General features: G+C 38.2%; 1 protein-coding gene across 3 annotated transcripts in view; it reads left to right on the top strand.

Moving 5' to 3' along the window:
- Window positions 1-16594, top strand: part of SS18 (SS18 subunit of BAF chromatin remodeling complex) — a 42397-nt gene extending 25803 nt beyond the window's left edge. The window contains exons 6-11 of one of the 3 annotated variants that reach the window (XM_065668155.1): window positions 5865-6032; window positions 6768-6872; window positions 9035-9127; window positions 9869-9991; window positions 12683-12816; window positions 14909-16594. In XM_065668155.1, the coding sequence (XP_065524227.1) occupies window positions 5865-6032; window positions 6768-6872; window positions 9035-9127; window positions 9869-9991; window positions 12683-12816; window positions 14909-14935 (650 nt within the window). In that variant the 3' untranslated portion in view covers window positions 14936-16594. The remainder of the gene's footprint in view (window positions 1-5864; window positions 6033-6767; window positions 6873-9034; window positions 9128-9868; window positions 9992-12682; window positions 12817-14908) is intronic. The other 2 variants (XM_065668156.1, XM_065668157.1) reach the window with 2 other exon arrangements.
- Window positions 16595-23852: the final 7258 nt, after the last annotated feature.

Genomic DNA, 23852 nt, shown 5'->3' with positions numbered 1-23852 from the left:
CCCTCCCTTTAGAGCAAGGCTCTGAAAGTTATCTGTTATGCCAGCAAGGTGCTACTTGCTGTATCAATGAAAATACTGTCCCAAATCAGTCAAATTTTAAATACTTACTACATTTCCTCCATTTTCTGCTTTTAGCTGATACGCTTGTATTGAGATTTAGTAACAAATTAGAGGAAATATTTTTTCTATCTTTACTGTCTTGTGACTCGAGGACGACAGGGGAGAAAATGTCACGGGAGTCTGTGAAACTGAGATGTGGATAGGTAGCCATGATCCAGTGTGGCTGGGCAGGGGTCTCAGCAAAGCATGGATAGAGCAGGCTTCTCATCTAAGTAAAGAAACAAGAATGAGCCACTAGGAAATGCATTAGGATGCAGTTTAACAAAAAGGGAACAAACAGATTGTGACTTGAAGATTTCCAAACTGTGTGCTGCCAGTCAGAAATAGAAATGAACCAAAATTTGTGATCCTGTCCTTGTCAGGAGACATTTGTGAACCCCTAAACATGCTTTGTTCCTTTCTCTTGTAAAAGGGTAATCCATATTGAGAATGAGAGATCCTACTGTATCTATCAGTTAATAACAGCACTAGCTAAATATAATGCCAAATATTTTGCAAGATAAGGTCTCTGCATCTCAAGTTGGCTGTTAAAAATTAGTAGATGTTTTTGACCTTAATCTTTTCCTGCATGGGTTCCTCATCTGTAGAGGAATTAATCTGATGTTAAGATTATACCATTTGATTTCACAGGAGTGTTGTGAAAATATATTCATTATGAATATTTGAACATTTAGTTACAAATGCCTTAAGAAAACCTGTGAGTAAATTAATAATTCTGTCTTCCTTCAGTGTTTGAATAGTCATGGTATCTCACATGAACAATTAAGAGGAAGCGAAATATTAAAATAGCTTTTCAGTGAATATCTGCTGTGTACTGAATGAGGCAAGGGGTTTTGGAAAACAAGCACACTGTCAGATAAAGACAGCGTAAACCAGAAATGTTTGATGTTAACTTTTGGGTAGTTTGAGCATAACTTCTGTGTGCATTTTCTAGCAAACATCTTGCCGTATATACAGATATTGAGGCAGATGGTGTTAGTAAGAAAAAATGAAGAAGTGCTAATTAAGAAATGCATAATAACAGAACCCATTATTGGATTTACTTTGTCCCTGCTTTCTATTTATTATTGGTTTGCACTAATTTATAAAATGCTAGCCAGAGGAATATCTTAAATGAGAAGCAAAATTTGATAGTATTGGGTTTTTTATGTAGTCAGTTCAGTTGAAGAAGAGTTTCAGTTGTTTTGGATTTTGGTAACGTATTGTTTTAAGTGGGAGATCCTGTAGATGACTCTTGATTAAAAAGCTACTGTAGCACCCTGGGTCATCCATACGGAATATTGTCTGCCTTTTCTGAAAAGATAGGAAGCAGCATAGCTGAGTGAATGTGGAAGAAGCTCAGTTCTTGCGGGTATATTTCTTTTTTTGTAGGGGAAGCTACTTCTGTTTAATGAAATATTTCAAGTCCTGCAATTTTTTGACTTTTCAGATGGAAGGTGCAAACCCGATTTTTCTGGAACCTGAAACTTACATGGAAATTCCTTTAACTTCTGTTGAACAGATCTTTCACAGCCAGAGACGAATAATAAACAACAGAATTCAAATACTTTAAAAATAAGGGCCAAGAACCTATAGCTTGGCCATCTCAGAAACTTTTTTTTCACGGATCCTTTTGCAAAGCTTGGCCATCTCAGAGACTGTGTTTCTCAGATTCTTTTGCTAGGATTCTGTTCTGTTGCCTGGAGCATTTGAAGCAAAGTTGCCAAACTCCCCAGTTTGCATTTAATGAGCATTACAGGTGTTTGGGGTGAAACAGGACTAGTTTACTTTTAGCAGGTGAACTCTGCATGAGAGCATCCTGTTGACTCACTTGCAGAAGACCACTTGTTGAATTTGGTGCTGATTTATTTATTTATTTATTTATTTATTAAATTACAATTTTATTTATATAAACTTAGAAAAAGTCCATTAAAGTTTTGGAGCTCTTTCAATTACAAGCAAATACAAAGAGATCATGGTGACAGCAGAGATGAGGCAGGTACAAACTTCCTATTCTTTTGTTGTCCACATAAGGAACATAAAGATAGGAGCATCCAGTGTTATCTGAAATAGAAGCCTATTTCAATATAATAGATCAGATTAAAATTGTTTCTGAGGTTGAGAACCTTTTGTGAATGTCTAGCCATCTCTTTATTCCCATGTAAGCAGAGCCTATTATATCGCAATACCTTAGCTGCTTACAGTAGCTATGATGTTGAAAAGGACCCTAAGATCATCATCTACTTCCAACCCCTCTGCCGTGGGCAGCATTGTTGTCGGTCCCCTTCAGGTACTGGAAGACTGCTGTGAGGTCTGCACGCAGCCTTCTCCTCCAGGCTGAACAGCCCCAACTTTCTCAGCCTGTCTTCACACAGGAGATGCTCCAGCCCCCTAGATTGTCCTTGTGGCAGTCTCAATTTTCTGGACATCAAGCCTATTAAAGAAAAAGAAAATTATCTGTACGTTCTGAAACACAGTCATGCTGTAGCTGGATTTGTAGGGTGTCTAGACACAGAAGACATCACAGTTCTCCTATCTTGAAAAAACAAAGATACAAACAGGCACCACAGTGCTCCTTCTTTTATCTGTTTTCTCTAGTGTAAAATGTGAAAGGTAATGTTAGTAACTAAGGAATTTTTTGGTATTACTTCTTTTTATGTATTTTTTTCGTAAGTGACATCTGAAATTATGGTTCAGTTTGAGATGGAGTACTGCTTCTTCAGAAGTTTCAACCATGTCAGCAGTTATTCTTGTCTTCTCACAGCACTTACCACCAGTATCTGAATTTCAGCAGAAGAGACAAAGCTAAGGAGACATTTTTAAACCCTGATTTTTTTCTGCAGCTCTTTCATCCTCAGTACACTTTTGGTCTTGATTTGGTAGGTTTATTTGGGAACCACTTCTAGTTTGCATTTCTGTTCCTCAGTATCTACCTTACATGTCTGAAGATTAGGTTATCAGTTTCCTTGAGTCATTGTCAGGGTTTTCTGTGTTAGATTTGTATCATATTAAATATTATATAATTAATAAATCAGCTTTATTATAGGCTTAATTAAAAAAAACCACCACCACCAAATTTGAACTTCCTTGCCCCTCAAAACTTCCCTATAAAATGGCTCCGTTGTGTGAGACGATAGAGAATGTGTTTCTTCTTTTAGGTATCTTCTTAATAAGAGAGATGTGAACCAAACTGGAAGGAAGCCAGGCACTCTGTTATTAACACACTACACAGTCTGATACAGGGTAGTGAATTCTCATTGTGGCTCTACAAAGCGTTAATGAAGTTCTAATTTAAAAAGCAAACAGAAAACCTCTACATTGCACCATGGGGACCCAACACATTTTATCACATTGTATTGTGACTAATATTAATATTGTTAATTAACAAGCTTTCTTGAGATCTAGGAATATTATGGCAACAAGTTTCTATTCTTTTTTTCAAGGCTGCCTAATGTTTCTCGGTACTTCCAAACAGAGGAGCAGTGAAATGGAATAATATAAATTACCTACTTGTTCAGAAGATCAGAAAATTAAATAGATTTTTGCTAAGTGAAAACCACTTATGGTATCTCTGTTGAAACCATTTTTTTACTTGAAAACCAGGCACAGAAACTGCCATGCTGAAGGATAGAGGCATAACTGGATCATTTTAAAAGTGGCCAATATTTATCTTCAGAGGAAAATGAAGCTTAACAGAACTAAGGCCACTTCTCGCAGAGAGATTTCACACAGGGGTTTAATGGGATTTAACTAACACCTTTGAATTCATACCATTAATTAATTTGGCTTAACTTTCTCTTGAAATCCCACAAAGACAGGATCTAAGTGACTATATATTCCTTTCCTTATATAAATCCATTGTTAGTACTGACTTTAGGTAGATTTTCAGTAAAGTGGTTTCGTGTAGGACCTTCTGCTTGTGCTCCAGCACCTAGTTAAAAGTGTTAAATTCAGTGGCAAAATCTAGCACACAGAAAACCAGATGATGCCTTTTTTTTTTTCCTCTGGGATAGAGCCTAAGGAGTGGCTGTGCTAGTTAGATGTTTTGATTTGTTTTGGTTTTTAGTTAGTCTTGTTGTCTATAGTTTATAAAACGTTAAAGGGGGGGGCGAAAGAAGTTTAGGATTTCACCCTTATAACACTAGTATGTGTTAAGTGGTTTCAATTAGTGCATTATAAAAATAGGTTGTTTAAGAAGTTTAGCTCCTTTCACAGTTCTTTCATCAATTTTTTAATACTGGAACCACTCTTTTCTGAAGTGGTACTAGAGAGGAAGTGAAGAAGCTGTTCTTTGTTAAAAGTCATATCGACCTAACCTGTAATCTCATATAATGAAATGGCCTAATCATCATTTTAATTGCTGTACGGTGTCAGCAGTGTGTTCTTTACTGCCTGTTTTCATTACCAAAGTTTGCATTTCTTCAGTTCAGCCTTAATCGGATTTTTTCAGCTAGTAAAACATGGGCAGTACTTGATCTCTCCTGGTCTTTTCCTGTGGTTCATAGAGATGTGGTGCAACTTTGTATGAAAGAAGATTTTTTGTTACAGGCTCCTTGGGACAGTTCAGTGGTGGGCAGAGCATGGATTCCTGTGGGCTTTTCAGCATACTGCTTGTTGTGTGCTTGCCTGACTCAGTGGTACATGTGGTTTGTCTTTACAGGCTAAATACAATTCTTTATTTTGAAGTAACAGCCAAGTGGCTTGTTGATGGACTGTAACAACGTTTATATTAAAACTATTTCCTAAGGAGCTGGCAATGTTAAATAAATTTTGTGACTTACCAGGTTTTCATCTACACTTCTTTGCAGATGCTTTTTAAAATAAGCAAGCAAAAAATGGTGAAAGTGTTTCATTTACCTTTGTGCAAGAGTAAACTTAATGTCTGTACGGCTGTCTTGGGCTCAGCCGAAACAGTTATTTTTCTCCTTCTTAGTAGCGAATGCAATGCTGTGTTTTGTCTTTAGTCTAAGAACAATGCTGATAACACACCAATGTTTTAGTTGTTGCTAATTAATACTTGCCCCGATCAAGGACTTTTTGGTCTCACGTGCTCTGCCAGTGAGGAGGGGCACAAGAAGCTGGGAGGGAGCAGAGACAGGACACCTGACCCAAACTAGCCAAAGGGGTATTCCGTACCACGGCACGTCATGCCCACTATATAAACTGGGGGGAGTCACCTGGAAGGCCCAGATCGCTGCTCGGATTGGGCCGGGTGTCAGTCAGCGGGTGGTGAGCAGTTGTACCGTGTATCGTATGTATTTATTGTCCTTTCTGTCTTCCCTTTTTAGTTTTATATTCTCTCCCCTTGTTATTTCCCTTATTATAGGTGGTGGTAGCAGTAGTAGTTTTGTGTTATACCTTACTTACTGGACTGTTCTTATCTGAACCTGTGGGAGTTACATGCTTTTGATTCTCTTCTCTATCCTGCCGGGAGTGGGGGGGGGGGGGGGGGGGGGAAGGGGGAACAGTGAGTGAGCAGCTGCGTGGTTCTGAGTTGCCAGCTGGGCTTTAATCACAACAGTAGTTTGAAGAAAAATCGTCTAGAAAGCAGCTTCATGGAGGCACAGTTCTATTTTGCAGTATGGTTCCTAAATTGATCATCTGTGTTTGTATAGGTCTAGAAACAACAAATCCTCATGAGAGCACTAGAAATAAGAGTCTTTTTGGTCTATTTTTAAAAGGCTGGGTTTTCTGTGTTCTGTTTAAAGGGTTTAATCGCAAGTTATGTGTTACAGAAGATGTGTTTGCTACTTTTCCTTCTGCAGGTCCAATGATGCACCAGCAGCCTCCCTCCCAGCAATACAACATGCCACAAGCTGGTGGCCAGCATTACCAGGGGCAGCAGCCACCTATGGGAATGATGGGCCAAGTTAACCAAGGAAATCACATGATGGGTCAGAGGCAGATTCCTCCATACAGGCCACCACAGCAAGGTAGGGCTTCACTTCAGTGTTTTTACATTGGCTTTAAATAGCCATCTTTAAAACTATTTAAAATTACTTTTCTTGCTTACAATTTCTGTAAAATTATTGGGTGTCACAGACTGTTTGTGGACTCTTTTTGTTACCCTTTTAAGGGTGGTTCTTGCAGCAACAGATTACTCGTATCACCACGAAGCGTGAAGACAAGTATTTCTTTTGTTTTGAGTTCTTTCTGACAAAAAGTATGTAAAAATACTCAGCATCTCGGATATGCTGATGCAGAATTCTGTTTCAATATTTAAATGATAGGTACAGTAAAGGAACAGAGTGCCTGCTTGGCTCTGAATTCACTCAATTACAAAAAAGGAACAATGTTCCACAATCTTGCTTCTTTTTATTTTTTCTTTTTATTTTTGCCAGTCCTTTTAGAAAAGGAATAACTTTATTTTTAGCACCTTAGTCTGTTATGCGCATGTTGCTAAAATGATCTCAGAACTAAAGTTTTTTATATATGTGCTCAATCTAGTGGAGCCAAACAACTGTGTGTCTGTGTATATACAGATAGATAAGTTTTATTCTAATTTTCTTTTTTTTTCAAATAAACCAGATTACATATGTTGTCTGAAATGCAACAGTATGGGTGGGGAGTACATTTGAGAAAAATTTCTCATACTAAAAACAGAAATTAGGAGGCTTTATAACAGAGAAAACAAGTTATTTACATATTGACTGGTTGTGGTTTTTCAGGCCCACCACAGCAGTACTCAGGCCAGGAAGACTATTATGGGGACCAATACAGTCATGGTGGACAAGGTCCTCCAGAAGGCATGAACCAGCAATATTACCCTGATGGTAATCTCTCATAAATGTTAACTTTCCCATTTTCTATACCTGCCCAATACTAATGTAGTCATATGCCCAAAATTAGGGAATAAGGCAAGAGTAGTAATTGGATGTCATACCTCACATTTACAAAACCTTCCAAATTCAGAATTGTTACTACAGTTTAAGTTACTATGACAAGTTAATTTTACAACTTACTGAAAGCATGTAATTTGTAACTCCCACTTGAAACTCTAGCAACAGTTTTAGTATTTCAAAATGAAGTGCTGTAATTGGTTTATCTAAAAGTGTGGAGGGTTCCTTAGCATATCTAGTATAATTGAGTTGAATTAAAACAGTTGTAATTTTGTTGTAATTAAGAGAGGGGGCGATATCCTTTTATTAAAGATTTTATCAAAGTTGAAAAACTTGGTAAAAAGATGTGGGTTTTCTGTAAATATTCTGGTTTTAAACTTAGTTTTAGTTTTCATGTAAGTTGCACAAATGTGTTATTGCTGCTATGGTATGGGCCTTCAGTTTAATTTTTACAAAGGCATAAAATGGTCCCTGCCCTGAGGAGATCGTAATTGTGTATCCTCTTTAGAAGTCCCCCCAGTCCTTTTAAAAGAGGCAAGACTAGAACTTTCAGTTTCATAAATCTGTCCTCCTACTTCTTGGCACTTAGAGTGCTGAAGGCCATTAGGTTGTGTTATGAGTTAGAAAAGTTGCAATTAACGTGTTTTTGGGCTGAGCAGAGGCTGGAAGAACACAGATGCTGACTCATGACTACTCTGATAACCGTGTGCGCAACTTAATGGTATCTTACAAAGTTCAAGGAATGTGGTAGATGTTAATGTTTTAAGAATGTATACACAGCAAAGTGGAGTAATTACCAATGCAGCCACTCATTGAAAATAAATGGATACAAGTTGGTTGTTTGAATTTTAATTTATATTAAATTGATTTTAAGATACATCAACCCATGTCTGTATAAGCTTGCATGTGTTATTTGTGCAATTATCTGACAAGTTGCATTAACTCATCAATAAATTTTCATTTTGGAACTTTTATGTTATGCACATGAACTTTAAAGGGTTACAGGCAATTTACTGTAGTAAGGGCAATTCAGTGTTACCATCAACAGCTCTGTGGCATCACAGATTACTTCTGTAAGACCTATTTGTTCTATAGAGTCGATCTTTATCATTACCTCATTATTACTCATATAGCACCTAAAGAGAATATATTGTAGTACTTGTTTTAATGAGTATGTATTTATATTAGATTCAGTCAATGATGTATGGTAGAGTAGCAGAACTAAATATGATGACCTCTTAGTTTTAGAACTTTCTCATTTCCTTTTAATTCCAAAATTTTATTCCAAATTTATATAATCTGTGTAATTTTAATTTCAAATTTAAACATAATTTTGGCTTGTTTTCTTGAAGCTAGCAGTAAGATATATTTTGGTCATCTGTAAGATAAAGTATATTTGCTATAAAAAGCAACAACAGGTAGGGTGTTTACTGCATATATTGGATTCTTAATCAGATATGCCAGAAAAGGAAGGTTTGTTTGCAATGATCCTACTCAGGACTGAAATGTAAGAGGAAAAGATTTCTTAAGACTTGTAGGAATTCTGTTTGTAGGAAAAATTCTGAGAACGTTGCTTTTCTGTTGCTTAAAAGCAAAATTTAATGTAGACTGTGGTTCATAACTTCATTGAGTTTTTTTTTGTTATATTTCACACTGCTTTTAGCATATGCTTTTGAATTGGAGATCAGCAGAACAGGTGTTAGACAAAGTATGATAATTGCTTTCTTTGTTCATTCTAATTTAATTCAGGTTATTTACATGTGAAAGGCTTAAATGCTTTCATTTTTTTTTTTTCTTGAGTGAAAGATAAAGTACTCCCCTCCTCCCCTCCAACAAGGATTATCAGTAGGTTAAGACCATCCCTTGCTGTGATGTTGCTAAAACTACTGCGTTAAGCCTTTTTTTTTTTCCTGTCACATGTTAATTCAATATGAAAGGAAATCATATTAATACGTCTTTGGCTAATACATTTGAAAATTCTTTTTCATGTATATCCAGTTGAAATTTTTTTCATTTTTCTGAGAAATGAAATATTTTGAGGGTTTTCACTCAGAGGCCATTAACGTTTCTTCCTGTCTCTTGTCGAATTGATGTAGGTCATAATGATTACGGTTATCAGCAACCGTCGTATCCTGAACAAGGCTACGATAGGCCTTATGAGGATTCCTCACAACATTACTACGAAGGAGGTATCTATATACCTTCACACACATACGCACATACATTCCCTTTCCTCCCTCACCCGCAACGGGAACAGAAATTACTGCACAACACGACTTATACCCATGCAAAGCTCTTGTAGAATACTAGTTGCTGGCTGTCTTGAAAATTGCAGGGAACTTGAAGTGTTCAGAATAATTTCTTGCAAACACCTAAAATATGTAACCACAATTTGCAATTTCTAACAACAGTAAAATGACTAAAACACTCTAGAGACTTTTTTTTTTTACCTCAATGGAAATTTTTATTTAAACATGAATTTGTTGGTTCAGTTGTCTATCTTTTTGTGTGTGTATATATATTTTGTATAATTGTAGTGCCGTTAGGAAACAGCTTGCTGATCTTGTGTAGCTAGTCTGTGCTCTTGTAGCTGTCCTTAATTTTGTCTTTTTTTTGTTCTTTTTCTTTTTTTCCTTTTATTTAGCATAGTCATGGTCTTATGACTGTGATGTTCCAGTAAATGTAATGCTCGTTTGGCAGAGATGCTGAAAATGCTGCAGTTCAACTTTGCAATACTGGCTTTAACTGCAGTTTGTTTGGCCGAATTCCTTCTCTTTGGTTTGAGTTTTCTTTGTTTTGTTCAGTTTTTGAAATCAATATTGCATTTTCATTTTGTTCTTGTGTTGTTGGCTGTGCATCTTAGAGGGGAAAAAAAAATTAATAAAGTAGGTATCTTTATAAGCTTTTGCTTTCTTGCAATCATCTTACAGGAAACTCGCAGTATGGTCAGCAGCAAGATGCATATCAAGGACCACCCCAACAGCAGGGTTATCCACCACAACAGCAGCAATATCCAGGCCAGCAGGGCTATCCAGGACAACAGCAGGGTTATGGTAAGAACCTGAAGACACAGACAACAATCACAGAAAAGACTTAAGAGACATCCTCATATGTTATTCAATCCATATTTTACTTGGTTGAAAGGCCAAGCTTGTGCAAAAAAGTTGCCCACAATTTCACTGGGCCAAAACAAGAAAGAATAGAAGACAGCATGTTTTGGGAAGTAGATTGTGTTGGCAGTCTGGGACAGTGTGGTGGCACAGAAAAATGAAGGTGTCTGTAATTTAGAAAGACCCAGAAAGACTCTGCTCTCCTGTGTCCTCTGTAAGTGAACACTGTCAGGAGGGCACAAAAACAGCAGAGCCATTTATACCCTGTCATGCATGGATTTGCCATATAGAACAAAGTCTTCGAGAAACTAGTTTAAAATTTCATTCAGCATACATTAATCATTCTTTTTAAATTCTTATACTGATCAGTAAGGAAATGAATAAGCATTACCAATGCAGATTTCAAGAGAGGTTGCCTCATAAATTTGTACAAGTGGTGCAAACCTTCTTATGTATGGCAGGAATCAGAAAACCACTGCCACAAGTGAGATAATACAGCCCTTAAATTCAAGGAAAACCTCCCAGACAGGAAACTTAAAGGATTGGTGTGTAAATACTGTGCATTACATCTGAAAATTTGAGGTCAGAAGAACATACTGAAAATACTGCTCTTTCAGATTTTACTTGCTTGCATATTGTAAAGCTCTACATATTTATTTCAGAAGAAGGAATCTCTGAAATCTAATTTCATATGTTTAACTTTTGGCCTTGTTGGAGGTTTAGGTGCTAAAACTTTTACAGCATTGTGTGTATGCTAGGAGCACAGGAATGACTTGTTTGCCGTGTAGATAAATGCCAGTTAACACATTAAATCCAGTTATGTTGAGACAGAGTTAAATTTTAGGAGGATCCACTGAGATTTAGCAAGTTTTTGCCTTTTAGAGGTTATGAATGAATTGATAGTTTTAAAATAATACTCATGTACTTATATTCTGCTAAATGGAGCACAGGAACAGAATGAAGATTAAAGTGAAGGTCCGTCTAGCTTGCTCTTCTAAAATGTGTAAATAAAGAAATCTAACTTATTCTAAAACCTTAGGTTAAGAAATAATTAGAGGAAAGGAGTGAAGAAATCTGTTCGAGTGAACTCACCCACTGTAATTTGTAAACCCAAATAGCATGCTTCTCAATTTTCATTTTTTAGCAGAAATGGATACTGATGTTCCATTTTTATTTTATAAAATGTGTCACTGAATATCTAGAATTCAACTATAAAGAATGACCATAAATAAATAAAACCAAGTTTTGTTTGTCAGCACTTTTTAGGATTGTAGTATCTCTGATTTAATATTAGATTGCATTCTAATTTGCAAAAATAAATCATGATCCCAGATGTTGTTATCAACCTTTAAGGTTTCATTGCATGTAGAAAGCTGAAACTGCATAGTTGAAGGAGTTTTGGGGCCTGAGGAGGATATTAATAGCCTATGGAACTTTTCTTTTCCAGGTCATCTTTTTGACTGTTATATAGATCCAGAATTGCTAAAAAATTTACCAGCTGATGTCATCTTGATGTCCAGTGCCTATAGCTAAAGCTAACCCTCCCTACCACTGAATGACATTACAGCTAAAACACATCAGTTTCTTCTGAGGGAGCAAAAAAAAAGTATTATTTTTTTAGAAGAAAGCGCTTCTGAAGAACTGCAAATTTCCTGGACTCTGCCCATTTTTAAGGGGTGGTGGTGAAAAGCTAAATTAGATCCACTGGAAAAAATCCATATGAAGTGTCACTGAAGTAGACAGTAGGCCATCTTTCCCAAGGTGGAAAGGAATTAAGTTAATTTTGCTTTGGAACGTGGCTGCATTAGGTTACTAACCTGATGGTAGTAACCATTAGGTTAGCTTCCAGTGGTAGACAAACTGAGTCCCTGTGAATAGTAACAGAGTTTGTATTGACGAAAGAACTGCTTCCTTTTATAGCCAAAAAAGGCTGGAGCCAAGTGGTGGGTTTTTCCATCTGTTTTCTGGAAAGTTAGGATGACCAGCAGAGTATGGAGTTAGGGAGTGCTTTCTTCCATTCCACAATAGCATTTACTCATTGTCACATCTCACATTTTGTGAATGTAATTTGCTTGCCTGATACTCCGTTTATGATTGCCTGCTGTGGTATGGGAACTGACTTCTGGCAGTGCAGCCCTGCTAGGCTCTTCAGAGGGTCCAGATGCTAAACACTGCTGATCATCTGGCTGCTCCTGGCATTAGAAAGTTCTAGGACTGGAGTAGCATTACAGCAGGAGGAGATCCTGTCTCCCTAAAGCCTGAACAGTGCTCATGTTTAGGATTTGTCATTTTTTGCCTTGTTCTCTGTTCTGTGATCCTGTGATAGTGTGCGGAACTACATGCATTCATAATAAGAAATGAATATATAAATAAAGGTAAATATTTCTGTGGTTGGACCACAGGCTCTGTCAGCCAAGGTGCTTTCCAGGGTAAGAGGAGGGCTACTAATCCCTGATATGTTTTTACGTAGGAAGAGTACTAATTGGACAGTAGTGATACTTCTTAGCCCTGCTCAGTTGTAAAATTCAAAGCTTTTACTGTTCTCTTCTTACTAGCACCTTAAGCAATCTATTTTTTTGTTTGTTTGCTTGCTTGTTTTTGGGGTTTTTTTGTTTCCATTTTAATGTTTTCCAGGCCCCTCCCAGAGTGGTCCAGGACCTCAGTATCCTAGTTATCCTCAAGGTCAAGGCCAGCAGTATGGGGGATACAGGCCCACTCAGCCTGGGCCACCACAGCCACCACAGCAGAGGCCTTATGGATATGACCAGGTATGTTTTCATTTGATGAGAAAGTTGTGATTCGTACACACTTACTTGTTAATCTTAGTTTCTTGTGGACATTTAAACTAATGAATTAGAGGACATAGTCTCTCAGGTATGTATGTACAATTCTCTTGGATTTTATTGCCTGGTGAGTTACTCAGAATCATTTATCTGGAGGTGTGATTAGTCATTCTCTTGCAAAGTGTTAATGCAATTTGCCAAAGTAAGGCCCTCCAGGCAGTATTTTTGGACCTTAAAGATTAAGGTGATCTGTTTCATAAGCCTCATGGTGGATGACTAATATGAAAGATGAGGTTCTGAAATCTCATGGTGGATCATTCTTCATTACTGCTTTGCAATAACAATGGTTGAATTTATTTTTCACAAACACAATCCACTAAGCCTCTTCTCCAGCTGCAGAAACACCTCAGGTGTGCAGCTGATGGCCTTCTGCTGTAAAGCCGTGTGGGCAGACATGAATCCTGTTTTTACACAGATTTTCTCTGAGCAGTATAATGAACACTGAACAGGGGAAACAAGTGACCTGGAAATCAACTGCTTCCTTCCATTGCTGCTAAGATAAGTAGTGCCTAAAACTCTGGGATGGAGTTCTAGTGAAGGACTTCTGTAAAAAGCCTGTCTTGTAATTAAAGGATGAAGTGGAAGGTTTATTCCTGTAGAAGGCACTAAACGATAAAAATACAATTTTGCAATATGCATCGTTCAGAAGTGTCATTAAAATGTACACTATTACTTTTCTTGGCATAAATAAAATGGAGATTAGCTAAATGTACATTATGATCAATTTGAGGTCCTAGTGTTTTAGGTATCCTCATATGTCAGCAGAAGATCAGTGAAACTTTCAATAAGAATTTTCCTGTGGAAGTGAGAATAGCCACAGTTGTCCATATATTTAAAGGAGAACAGTTGGCTTGCTTTCTACAGAAATTAGCAAAGACAAGGAAGAAGGAACAATCTCTTTCAGTGTGATAGTTTAGAGATACAATTACTTCTCATTATCTATCAGATTAACAAAATGCTTATGCACTAAACTAATAACTTCCTTCAGTAAATAATATGCTATGGAAAAAATGCTCCACATGTGGTGAATCATGTGGTCAAGGGATCTTAATTTCAATTTGCTGAGTTTTTCTTCTAGCTTTCTTTGCAGTAGAATTGGATACCCCTCTCTGTAGATGGGCTCTACTCTTCCAGTTTGTGCAGTCTTAAGTTCCACTGGGAAACTCAATTATAGAAGGCCTCTCTTTCATACTGGCCATTCCCATAGGAATTGCATTGCTTAAATTCTCATCTGGCAGTTGTTTTGACTGTCTCATGGAAAAAACTGACATTGCACCATAAAATTGAAATCTAAAATGGTACTTAACATGGAATGGTGCCAGGACAGTAGCTTGGCGAATGTGTACTTTTTACCACACAACCTGTTTCTGCAAGCCTTGAAGCCTGTGTGAAGGATCATGGTAAGCATGTAGCATTGATGCTGTCACCTCTGCCCTGCTCTGCAGTACATGACATTCTGTCAAAAGAAATAGAGAATATCAATAAGGGTAATAATCCTATGTATCAGATACCTGGAATAATTGGTTCCCGTAGGATATGTTGACTAGTTGTGTTCACTGGGATGTGCCTTGGGTTTTGAGATACCTATATCAGTCCATTCTGTGATGCTTGATGTATGAATATTTTTAGGTATTTCTAAAAGCAGGTAATTTCCTAAATTACTTTGAATTTGGGTGGCCTGGTCTTTTTGACATAATTTTCAAAATTTGGGTGGGAAGTCACTCCTATATTTTATTTTTGGCAGTGTTTTGCAAATTTCACAGCAGTCTGTTGAATTTAAAGGTTCACTCTTTTGTTCAAATTACCATCCTGGCTTTCGATCTGCATCATCAGTCTTCCACGTAAAGGATTTTTAATGAGATGAAACTGTACCACTTACATCAGCTTATTGTTTATTGTTATTTGGTTTTATCTTCAACAACATCATGGTTTATTTGGATGGTCTTCTGATTTCAGCTTTTAATACAGGAAGAATATGTCTTGTGATCTAATTATGTGTTTTGCGTTTTTTTTTTAGGGTCAGTATGGAAATTACCAACAGTGAAAAAGTACTCACATTCCAGTAGGCAATATCTTTTAGCAGCCATATTGTCTCCTCAGCACTGTGGACATCTTCCTGAGATGAGAACCTCCCATTCCATCTAGCTTTTGGAAAAATCTTGTGGCTGTTTTATGGTATACAGTCTTTATGGGTTAATTGTTAAAGACTGTCGATTCTCAGAAACTGATTTCACATCTCTACTCTAGATGGCAATATTGGACAGAAAATACATGACATAATTTGCAGTGAGTTGACTTTATGTCAAATAGACTGTTACAGACTGAAAGGTGCGAACAGCTTTGTATGTTTATGAAGGTTATGGGAATTTAATATTTTTTCCACAGATTTTTTTTGTAGGGGGAAAGGGGAAATGCACACTTTTTACAGCAGCAATATTTTGTATATTATGTTTTTCATGTGGTGAATATGCAAGACAGTACACTACTCGCTGGGCAGGATAAGAAATCTACTGTTAAAAATAGGTAGGGGCATGATAAGTGCTTGATTGTATAAATCTCGAAATGGTGTACAATAAAGATAACTGAAAAAAGATGGAGAACATCGTACATCACTGATAGGTTCATGTACAAAGAGAATGAGAATCCCAGTTATCTAAATGGGAGCGTAATTAAGGACAGTATAATATAGTCTTGTGCAAAAATTAATTTTTTAAGCTTTCCAATTTTTCTGAGTGAAGCAGTTTTATAAAAATTATTTCTAACATAGTTTGACAGTTTTCTGCAACATTTTTTGGGTAACAAGGTAAATGTTTGGGTTTTATTTCTCAAGTGTTTTGTCACAGCTTTGCATAAGCAAGCTGTAATCCCTCTTAATAATTGCAATAACAAAGAAAATGACAAGTGTTAATTTTACTTGGCTTGAATATGCAAAGAACTTGAAAAAGAGTGTGGAGGACAGGACTGTATTGTATAAGTGTATTTTAATCTTTAGTTGAATAATTTGTATGTAACAAAATAGCCTAGAAGACTTTGTAAAACCTATCTAAACTTTCCTAACTGGGAGATAATATCTTTAGAAAGGGGGCATTTTCTGTGTGTGTCCATTTTCTTGTCGGTTAACATGAGACCAAGGGATGTTTTATAACATCAAATATAAAACCTGTTGGTGAGATAAATGCCAAATTTTGGTTTGAACTGCATTACGGCTTACAGTGTTGCATGTGAGATAGAGGCAGCACCTTGATCAATAGCATAGTACACACAAAAAATTGGTTTTGAGACTGTCCTGCAACTGTGTATCAGATAAATGGATATTCTGTTGTGCAGGAATATATGCATTCAGGAATTCCTGGCAACCTTTATAAAGGACAAAACTTAAAATTAGCCCAGGGGTAAAACAGTATTTCGTTTTAGTTGGTCACATTTGGGGTTTAAAACCAGCTGGTGTTCATCATACGTACGACATCACACATGGAAGACAAGATTTTAAATTTGTTCATCGGTTTTAAAGGGAAAACAGTTTTCTTAAAGTTGGTAGAAAATAAATACACATCAAGGTTTGAACAGATATGGCATGAGGAACATCATTATGAATGAAATGCTTGTAGGTTCTGTGCCAATTTTCCACCACTGTGTACTTCCTCGCTATTTAAAACTGTACTCCATCAATTCTAACGGAAGAATAAATTATTTGTGATTTTAATTTTCTCATTTGTTTCTTTAAATTAGATCCCGATCACTCTGATGTCTCATCTGGAGACTCTGCTGTGGGTTTTTATTTTACAGAAGTTTGGCCAGAATAACCAAACTGTATTTGCATTCTAGGACTTTATCAAAATTCTCTTGCCATAGCCAAGTTAATTAGAATTAACTGTTCAGTAATCAGCATGTTGTGTAGGTTGTTTGTTACAAAATTCTGCCTCTGAAAATGAAGGTCCATGAGGCTATAATCAAGATGACTGAATTAGATAAATGAGTTGAGGAGGCAAAAATGTGTTGAACCCAGCCTGGTGTAGATACGTTATCTCATTTGAAATAAGCTCAACTGACATTAAGAAATAATTTGTCTTGCCAGCCCATCTTCTGTTGTCTTATTCTCCTTTTTAATGGAAACTAAAATTGCAGTTTTAATAAGCAGAATTTCCTCCAGGGTTTCCCTCCTAGAGACTACTGCATTTGCAAGGTTTAATTGTTTTATAACGGTCCTGTTTCGTAAAACTTTTTAATTGGTGGTGACAAAAATTACCTTATTCCTCTGATACTATGCCAGAAGAACAACTTGAGAGGAGATGGCTCCACATGAAAGTATTCCTACTAAAATTATTTATTAAAAAAGAACCAATTTTCCCTAAACAAAACAGAAGCAGGAATGCATGACAGGACCAGGATAAGATAGCAGGATACTGGGTTCATTTTAGTAAGTACTCTTTATTAAATAAACCCCAAACAACAGGAAACCAGTAAGAAAGGTGTTACATTTGGCATTATACATGTAGAATGTAGAAAATAAGACCTAAGAAGGAGCCTGACACAGCAGATCATATATGTGAACAGATACTATACAGATGTTCAAAGTAAAAAGGAGTTAATGAATTCAGTGACAGTTATCATAGTGCTGTGATTTTGCCATCATACTTTGCTTTTCCTTCTCAGACAGTTTTATTTCCTTTCCTGCTCTGTGAATGACTCACAGAAGGGAGAAGCTGGCTCACTGTTTCAAATGAAGTTGTCTTCACAATGTTGTAACATAAGTAAGCAAACATGCCACTTTCTAGAGCAGGATATATGTATATTTTTGGAAGTAGTTCCACTTTCATATCTAAAATTACTTTTAAAGTTAAAAGTGATTAACATTTTTGAGAAAATGCTCCTGACTGAAGAGGAGCAAGGACTTCATGCAAAAATACCACTGTACTTCTACAGTTCTCACCACACAGGATGCTGAAACACTTTAATATGATTAAGAAAAAATAAAAAATCATATTTTAGATTCAAAAAAGGGGACAGAATACTTAAATTTACAAAATGAAGAGAAATTGTTGCATCAGTAAGGCCAGGTGGAATTCAGCTGGAAGGCTCTTCCTTAGTGACATGGTTTAGTGGTGGCCTTGGCAATGCTGCGGTAGAGCCTGGACTTGAGGATCTCAAAGGTCTTTTCCATCCTAGTTGATTCTATGATAAGACCCTCAATCCGCTAGAATTAGTGTAAAAAAAAATCATAATACAATCTGCTAGAACTGAGCTTTATTTATATGTTCACAAAGCCTCAAGTGCTCCAAGAAGCTGCTACTGTGAAAAGCTGCAGTAAGGTGGACTGCGAAGCACTGAAAATTAGGCAAGCTGGGGGCAGAGTAGGAATAAATGCTAAATATACAGGATTATGGAGATTGATAGTAAGTTATGCCAGAACTCTACTGGGACCACTGAAGAACACCAAATAAATTGGAGAAAAGAATACATGTTCTGGTAGCAAAATGAAGTGGAAGTGGTGCTGCTTAGATTACACAGGACTTAAAACTTTTTGGAAATGCAGTAGGCTGTAGCAGAACGTAAGAAGTAGGTGGTGTTTACAAATAACAAAGTAGGTTCTGGGTGGGTTAATACCGATTTACTCATATGCAGTTAATCAAACGTCAAGTGAAATTATGTGGCTAGAGCAGTAAGACTTCCATTTAGCAGGCACTGAAAGTCACAGTGTCACCAAACTAAATGTTCAAAAAGCAGTGGTATGGAGCACTTGGCAAAGTCCCTTTACAGCGAGCAGAGTTTTATCAACCCCCTGAACTGCTGTGTCCATCCTTATCTCTCCCATATAGGAAAAAGATCACTCGGGTAAAAGATAAGTGGGTGATGAGTGGTCAAGAACGAATGAAGTATGTTTGTTTGGGATTCTGTATGCCAGAAGCCAGTATGTATAAACCAGTGGTACAGAACAGTGTGAGTTTTGCAAGGATGCAGACCACATGATGAAAATTAAAGGCAACACTTTTAAAACTGATAACAGGAAATGCTTTTTATGACAAGCACAACTGCAGACTCAATCCTGGAGATATTACTGAAACCAGGGGCTTAGTAAGATTTAAAAAATTGAATTGGAGATACATACATATGAGAATGTGCACAGTTACATTCAATCAGATGAAACATTTTATTCTGAAAGAATATAAAACCTTGTGCTTCACAGCTTTATACAACAAGCAGCCTGTTGGAGTTTAGAAGGTATTTCTGTTGGTGCCTTGACAGTAAATATTGGGAGTATATTTAGGTTTCTTTTTATCATAACTTCTGAGAACCTCGCTCTGCAAACCTGGAAACGGGCATCATTAGCAGCAGACGGTTGGTTTAGGTTGCAGAATTAAACAGATTTCAGTCTGAACTGGGGTGGATATTCTGTTCAGAAAATTATTTTTTTGCACTATGGTGAAATGTATCACCAAAATAACGGGAGCGCTGACATATCTATGTTTCAAGCTTGCAAGGTGCTGGATGCCTTCACTCCATTCTCGTAAGCTTCCCGTGATTCAGTTTTTCAGGAAAACTTCTCGACTAATCCATGTCTCATTTCCCATGCCTAGATCTGATGATTTTACAAGAGGAGGTTTTTGCAGTGTTCTAATGTTTTCTAATTTACCCTTACTGTTTTTCACTTGGTCTTATGAAATGAAGGTAGTAAAAGTATGTCAGTGGCTTCACAGATGTACAACTCACGTTTCTGGTGGGGAAGAGCTGTGGGGCTGGAAAGAAAGCTGCCGGAATAGCCAGAGCTAATAGTCTGTGAATTCTTCAGAGCACAGTGTTACATTCATTTGCCTTGACACTTTTTAAACAAGTGGTGTAGGTGAATTTCCATATAAATGCTTTTGCATTTTGGTTCATAATTTTCATTTAATCTAAAAGTTAATTTTACACAGCATAAATTCTAATCACCTAGTGCAGTTGGTGTTGCCAGAAGTGCTGGCATCTTGACACAGGGCCATTACAGATACTTCTGCAGAAAAATGCCATTTGCTAGGGCAGGCTTGGTAGAAATGCACATTTTGTTTGTATGAAATTAAGTTCTGTCAGTTGTACCTCCTGTCTGGTTTTTAGCAAGCTTCAAGTGGAGAGTTTTTAGTCTTCAGTATTCAGTGCCGACTTTACAGTTTCCGTCCTTATCTTCTCTCAGTCCAGAGCCTTTATACTTCCTTTCTGTGGAGCTACAGTATAAACAAGTGCCTCAGTTTTGAGTTTCTATCTAAATGCTGGTTATGGCTTTACTTGTTGAGAAAGTTTCTTGCCAAGTTGGTACAGTGTCAGTCTCAAAGGGTAATGATGAGTATATCTTTGTTTGTTTGTTTATCCCCAGCAACAAAAGGGAACATTTTAGGTCTACCTCTTCTCATTTGCGCATCTAAATAATTACATCTGTCTGTTTGCTCCCACCCATGTTTCCAGCTTGGATAAAATGTTTGCCTTCTGTAATCCATCATTTAGAAACTCACTGTTGGGGTGAAAGGGTTCTGCCTGTGAACACCAGAGATTTTCATTTCTTAAGCCCCGAGAGCCTGCCCATGAGTATGATGAAGTATTTGCTAGCTTGACACTGGTTTCCGGTTTATCACCTGCTTCAGTACCCATGTGGACTCAGGAGAGGGAAGAGCACAGCAAAACTGAGGCAGGCGTGAAGGTTTCTGTTTCATCCCCTAAAGTTCTTGGCTGATGGCAAGTGGCTGATTTTAGGAGCATAAATAGATGCTTGGTGGGTACCAGGGTATCTGCAACTGCTACAAGTACCTTGTGTGCATGCTAACATGTCTAATGGAGCCTGGTGTTCACTGGTGCTTGTTAAGACTGTTGCTATGCTCTTGCTATAAAGAACAGCAGTGATACTTTATTACTTCAGAAGCTTAGTTCTATATGGCCTGTATTATTGCCCTTCAGTTTCACACTGCTTCATGTTTTCCTGCTCTCTGGCAGCAAACAAGGAAGGCAGACAACCAGGAGTCTTAGGTGAGACCCACTTTACTGATGAAGCAGCAAAGAACATGGAGATAAATGAATTTGCTTCAGTAGTTCTTTTGACTGGAAGTTTGGAATTTAAAAGGTAGTAGACTTGAAGTCTATGGGCCAAGCACAATAGAGGTGACCTGCTGACTAAGTTTTCTTGATGCTCTGCCCTGTTGCCATTATTGAATTGACTGCCAACAGCTGTTTGCTATCTGAATGAACGCTTGGCAGTATGTTGGCATGACCAGTTCAAATCGGTGTTTTGAAGTGAACTGGTGGGCCAAAGCACCTTCTCTTGAGCTACTGATGTTTCCACTGAGTTGTTGCAGGAGAATGCTGCAGGGTGTTGCGCTGGCTGATGTGCATTTGTGTCTTTGCAACACACTGGTCTAATGACTCAGTAACTCGTAGGCTACCCTACATTATGCTGTCAATCGTGCAGACAGTCTGTATATTTAGATGCATATTGAGAAACTCTCTGCTGCTGTTTCTCTCATCATGGCACCATTTTAATCATCTGTTCTGTTTTTATAAGCCATGACAGCTTACCTTTTGACCATGCCCATCTTCTAGAAAGGCAGCAGGCAAGGCTCATCTTGAAGCCTTTCGAAGATGCAAAGGTAGATTTGCTGCTGGACATACTGGAAGATATCTGTGACAAAGAACAGGTAGCAAGTATTTACGGAGCTGGCCATGTTGATGCTAAGATAATCTATAGTTCCTCCTATGTGTCTTGAGACCACCTTCTCCATTGCTATGAGGAGGCTCTGAGCTCAAGAGACAGCTATGAATTAGTGGATTTAAATCATATTTATCATTTGGAGGTGGGGCTTTTGGGTGAGTACCTATATAGAGGACTACTCCCTGAGTGTCTAAAAGAGCACAATAACTTCCAAGTACCAATGCGTGTGAGGGAGAGGGTGCCTATGAGGCTTGCTTCTGTTTCTTAGTGGCTGATGACTTTGGAGTGTCTACTGCAAGGAAGGTGGACAGCAAAGTCCACCTGCTCCTGGCAGAATTCATAAGGTCATGTGGAGCCTCACCAAGCACTGAGTCCACAATTTCAGCACTGTGGTCACCTGTGACTACATCAACGAGATGTAGCTACTCCTTTTATATGGGGCCTCATGGAGGTGTACTGACTGGCATCACTGGCCCATGCTGGGGCATGCTTCTCCAGCACCATCTTCTGCACATGTAGGTCTTGAGAGCAGGAGATACAATAATATCTTGGAGCCAGCGTTTTCACTAATGCAGGAGTTGATGGTAATGGGGAATGGTAGCTGTGCAAACATGTCTTGGGAAGGGGATGCAGTAGAATACAGGCAGGTTCCTAGGGAATTTTGATACAGAAGGCATGGGAAATGCAATGGAATGGAAGAGGTCTTCTGTGGTCTCATTCTCATCAGTGAAGAGGAATCACCTCTCAAATCAGGGCTTAAAGACAGCTCGAGTAGAAGATCATGAGGAGGTAGAAATTTACTCTTGGAAGGAAGGAGAGGAGCAAATAATGTTTTCAAGAGCAGAACCAATGTTGCCCATCTTTGCATTGTAGCATCAAGAATAACTATGGTTGGATTCTCTGACGCTTAACGACTTGAGCTCTAACAACAGCCTTTGCTGAACTGAGGTATTAAATCTCTCTTCTTTCCTAGGTGGGTTGTTTCGTGACCCCTATAGGAATGTAATGTCTTGAAACATCTCTCTGAGTGTTGCATGAAATTTGTCAAAGAGTTCGCTTTTCCTCAGGAACCCTAACAAACAGCAAACTTCCACAAAGAAGATGTCTGTAATCTCAGAGAATAAAGAGGAGATGCCTTGGGGGGGGGGGGGGGGGGGGGGAGGAAGTCTAAAAAGGAGCTCAGGAGAGCTGGCAAGTCCTTACAGAAATTGTATTATGGGTAGATGTACAAATTATCTCAGTGTGGAGGATCAAAAGCTCATCAGTGCCTTCAAGCAAAAGAAGTGCACAGAAAGCTCTCATTGTTAGGATTAAGCTTATAAGAATAGTAGAACATATTGAAATAAAATCAAGGCAAGCCACAGAATGAACTGGAACTCTTCAGTGATACTGAATCACAGAATCACAGAATAGTTAAGGGTTGGAAAGGACCTCAAGATCATCTAGTTCCAACCCCCCTGCCATGGGCAGGGACACCTCACACTAAACCATCCCACACAAGGCTTCATCCAACCTGGCCTTGAACACTGCCAGGGATGGAGCACTCACAACCTCCCTGGGCAACCCATTCCAGTGTCTCACCACCCTAACAGGAAAGAATTTCCTCCTTCTATCCAATCTAAACTCCCCTGTTTAAGTTTTAACCCGTTACCCCTTGTCCTGTCACTACAGTCCCTGACAAAGAGTCCATCCCCAGCATCCCTATAGGCTCCTTCAGGTACTGGAAGGCTGCTCTGAGGTCCCCACGCAGCCTTCTCTTCTCCAGGCTGAACAGCCCCAACTTCCTCAGCCTGTCTTCATACGGGAGGTGCTCCAGTCCCCTGATCATCCTCGTGGCCCTTCTCTGGACTTGTTCCAGCAGTTCCATGTCCTTTTTATGTTGAGGACACCAGAACTGCACACAATACTCCAGGTGAGGTCTCACAAGAGCAGAGTAGAGGGGCAGGATCACCTCCTTCGACCTGCTGGTCACGCTCCTTTTGATGCAGCCCAGGATACTGGTAGAGAAGGAGGAGGTGGTCCATTACTGCACAGAGAACAAATATGCAGGCAGTGTTGCTGAAGAGTATTCAAGCTTAGGACATTGCTTCTAGACTTAGGTAGGAATAATCAGTTATGCAACTACCTGGTGAGGAACAATTCATTAGGTACATATAACTTACTATGGTTACAGCAAACAATGAGATTGCAACCCCTATTTTAGGATCAAAGAACTAGTAAAGTAACAGCGATAATAACAATAGAGTCTAGATTTGTTATCTTAGTGCCCATGTCAGACCAATTTATGGCAGGA

Source organism: Lathamus discolor, chromosome 2 (genome assembly GCF_037157495.1).
Source record: "Lathamus discolor isolate bLatDis1 chromosome 2, bLatDis1.hap1, whole genome shotgun sequence".
Lineage (NCBI taxonomy): Eukaryota > Metazoa > Chordata > Aves > Psittaciformes > Psittacidae > Lathamus > Lathamus discolor.
Note: the sequence above shows the minus strand (reverse complement) of the source record. Positions and strands in the feature narration are given on the sequence as shown.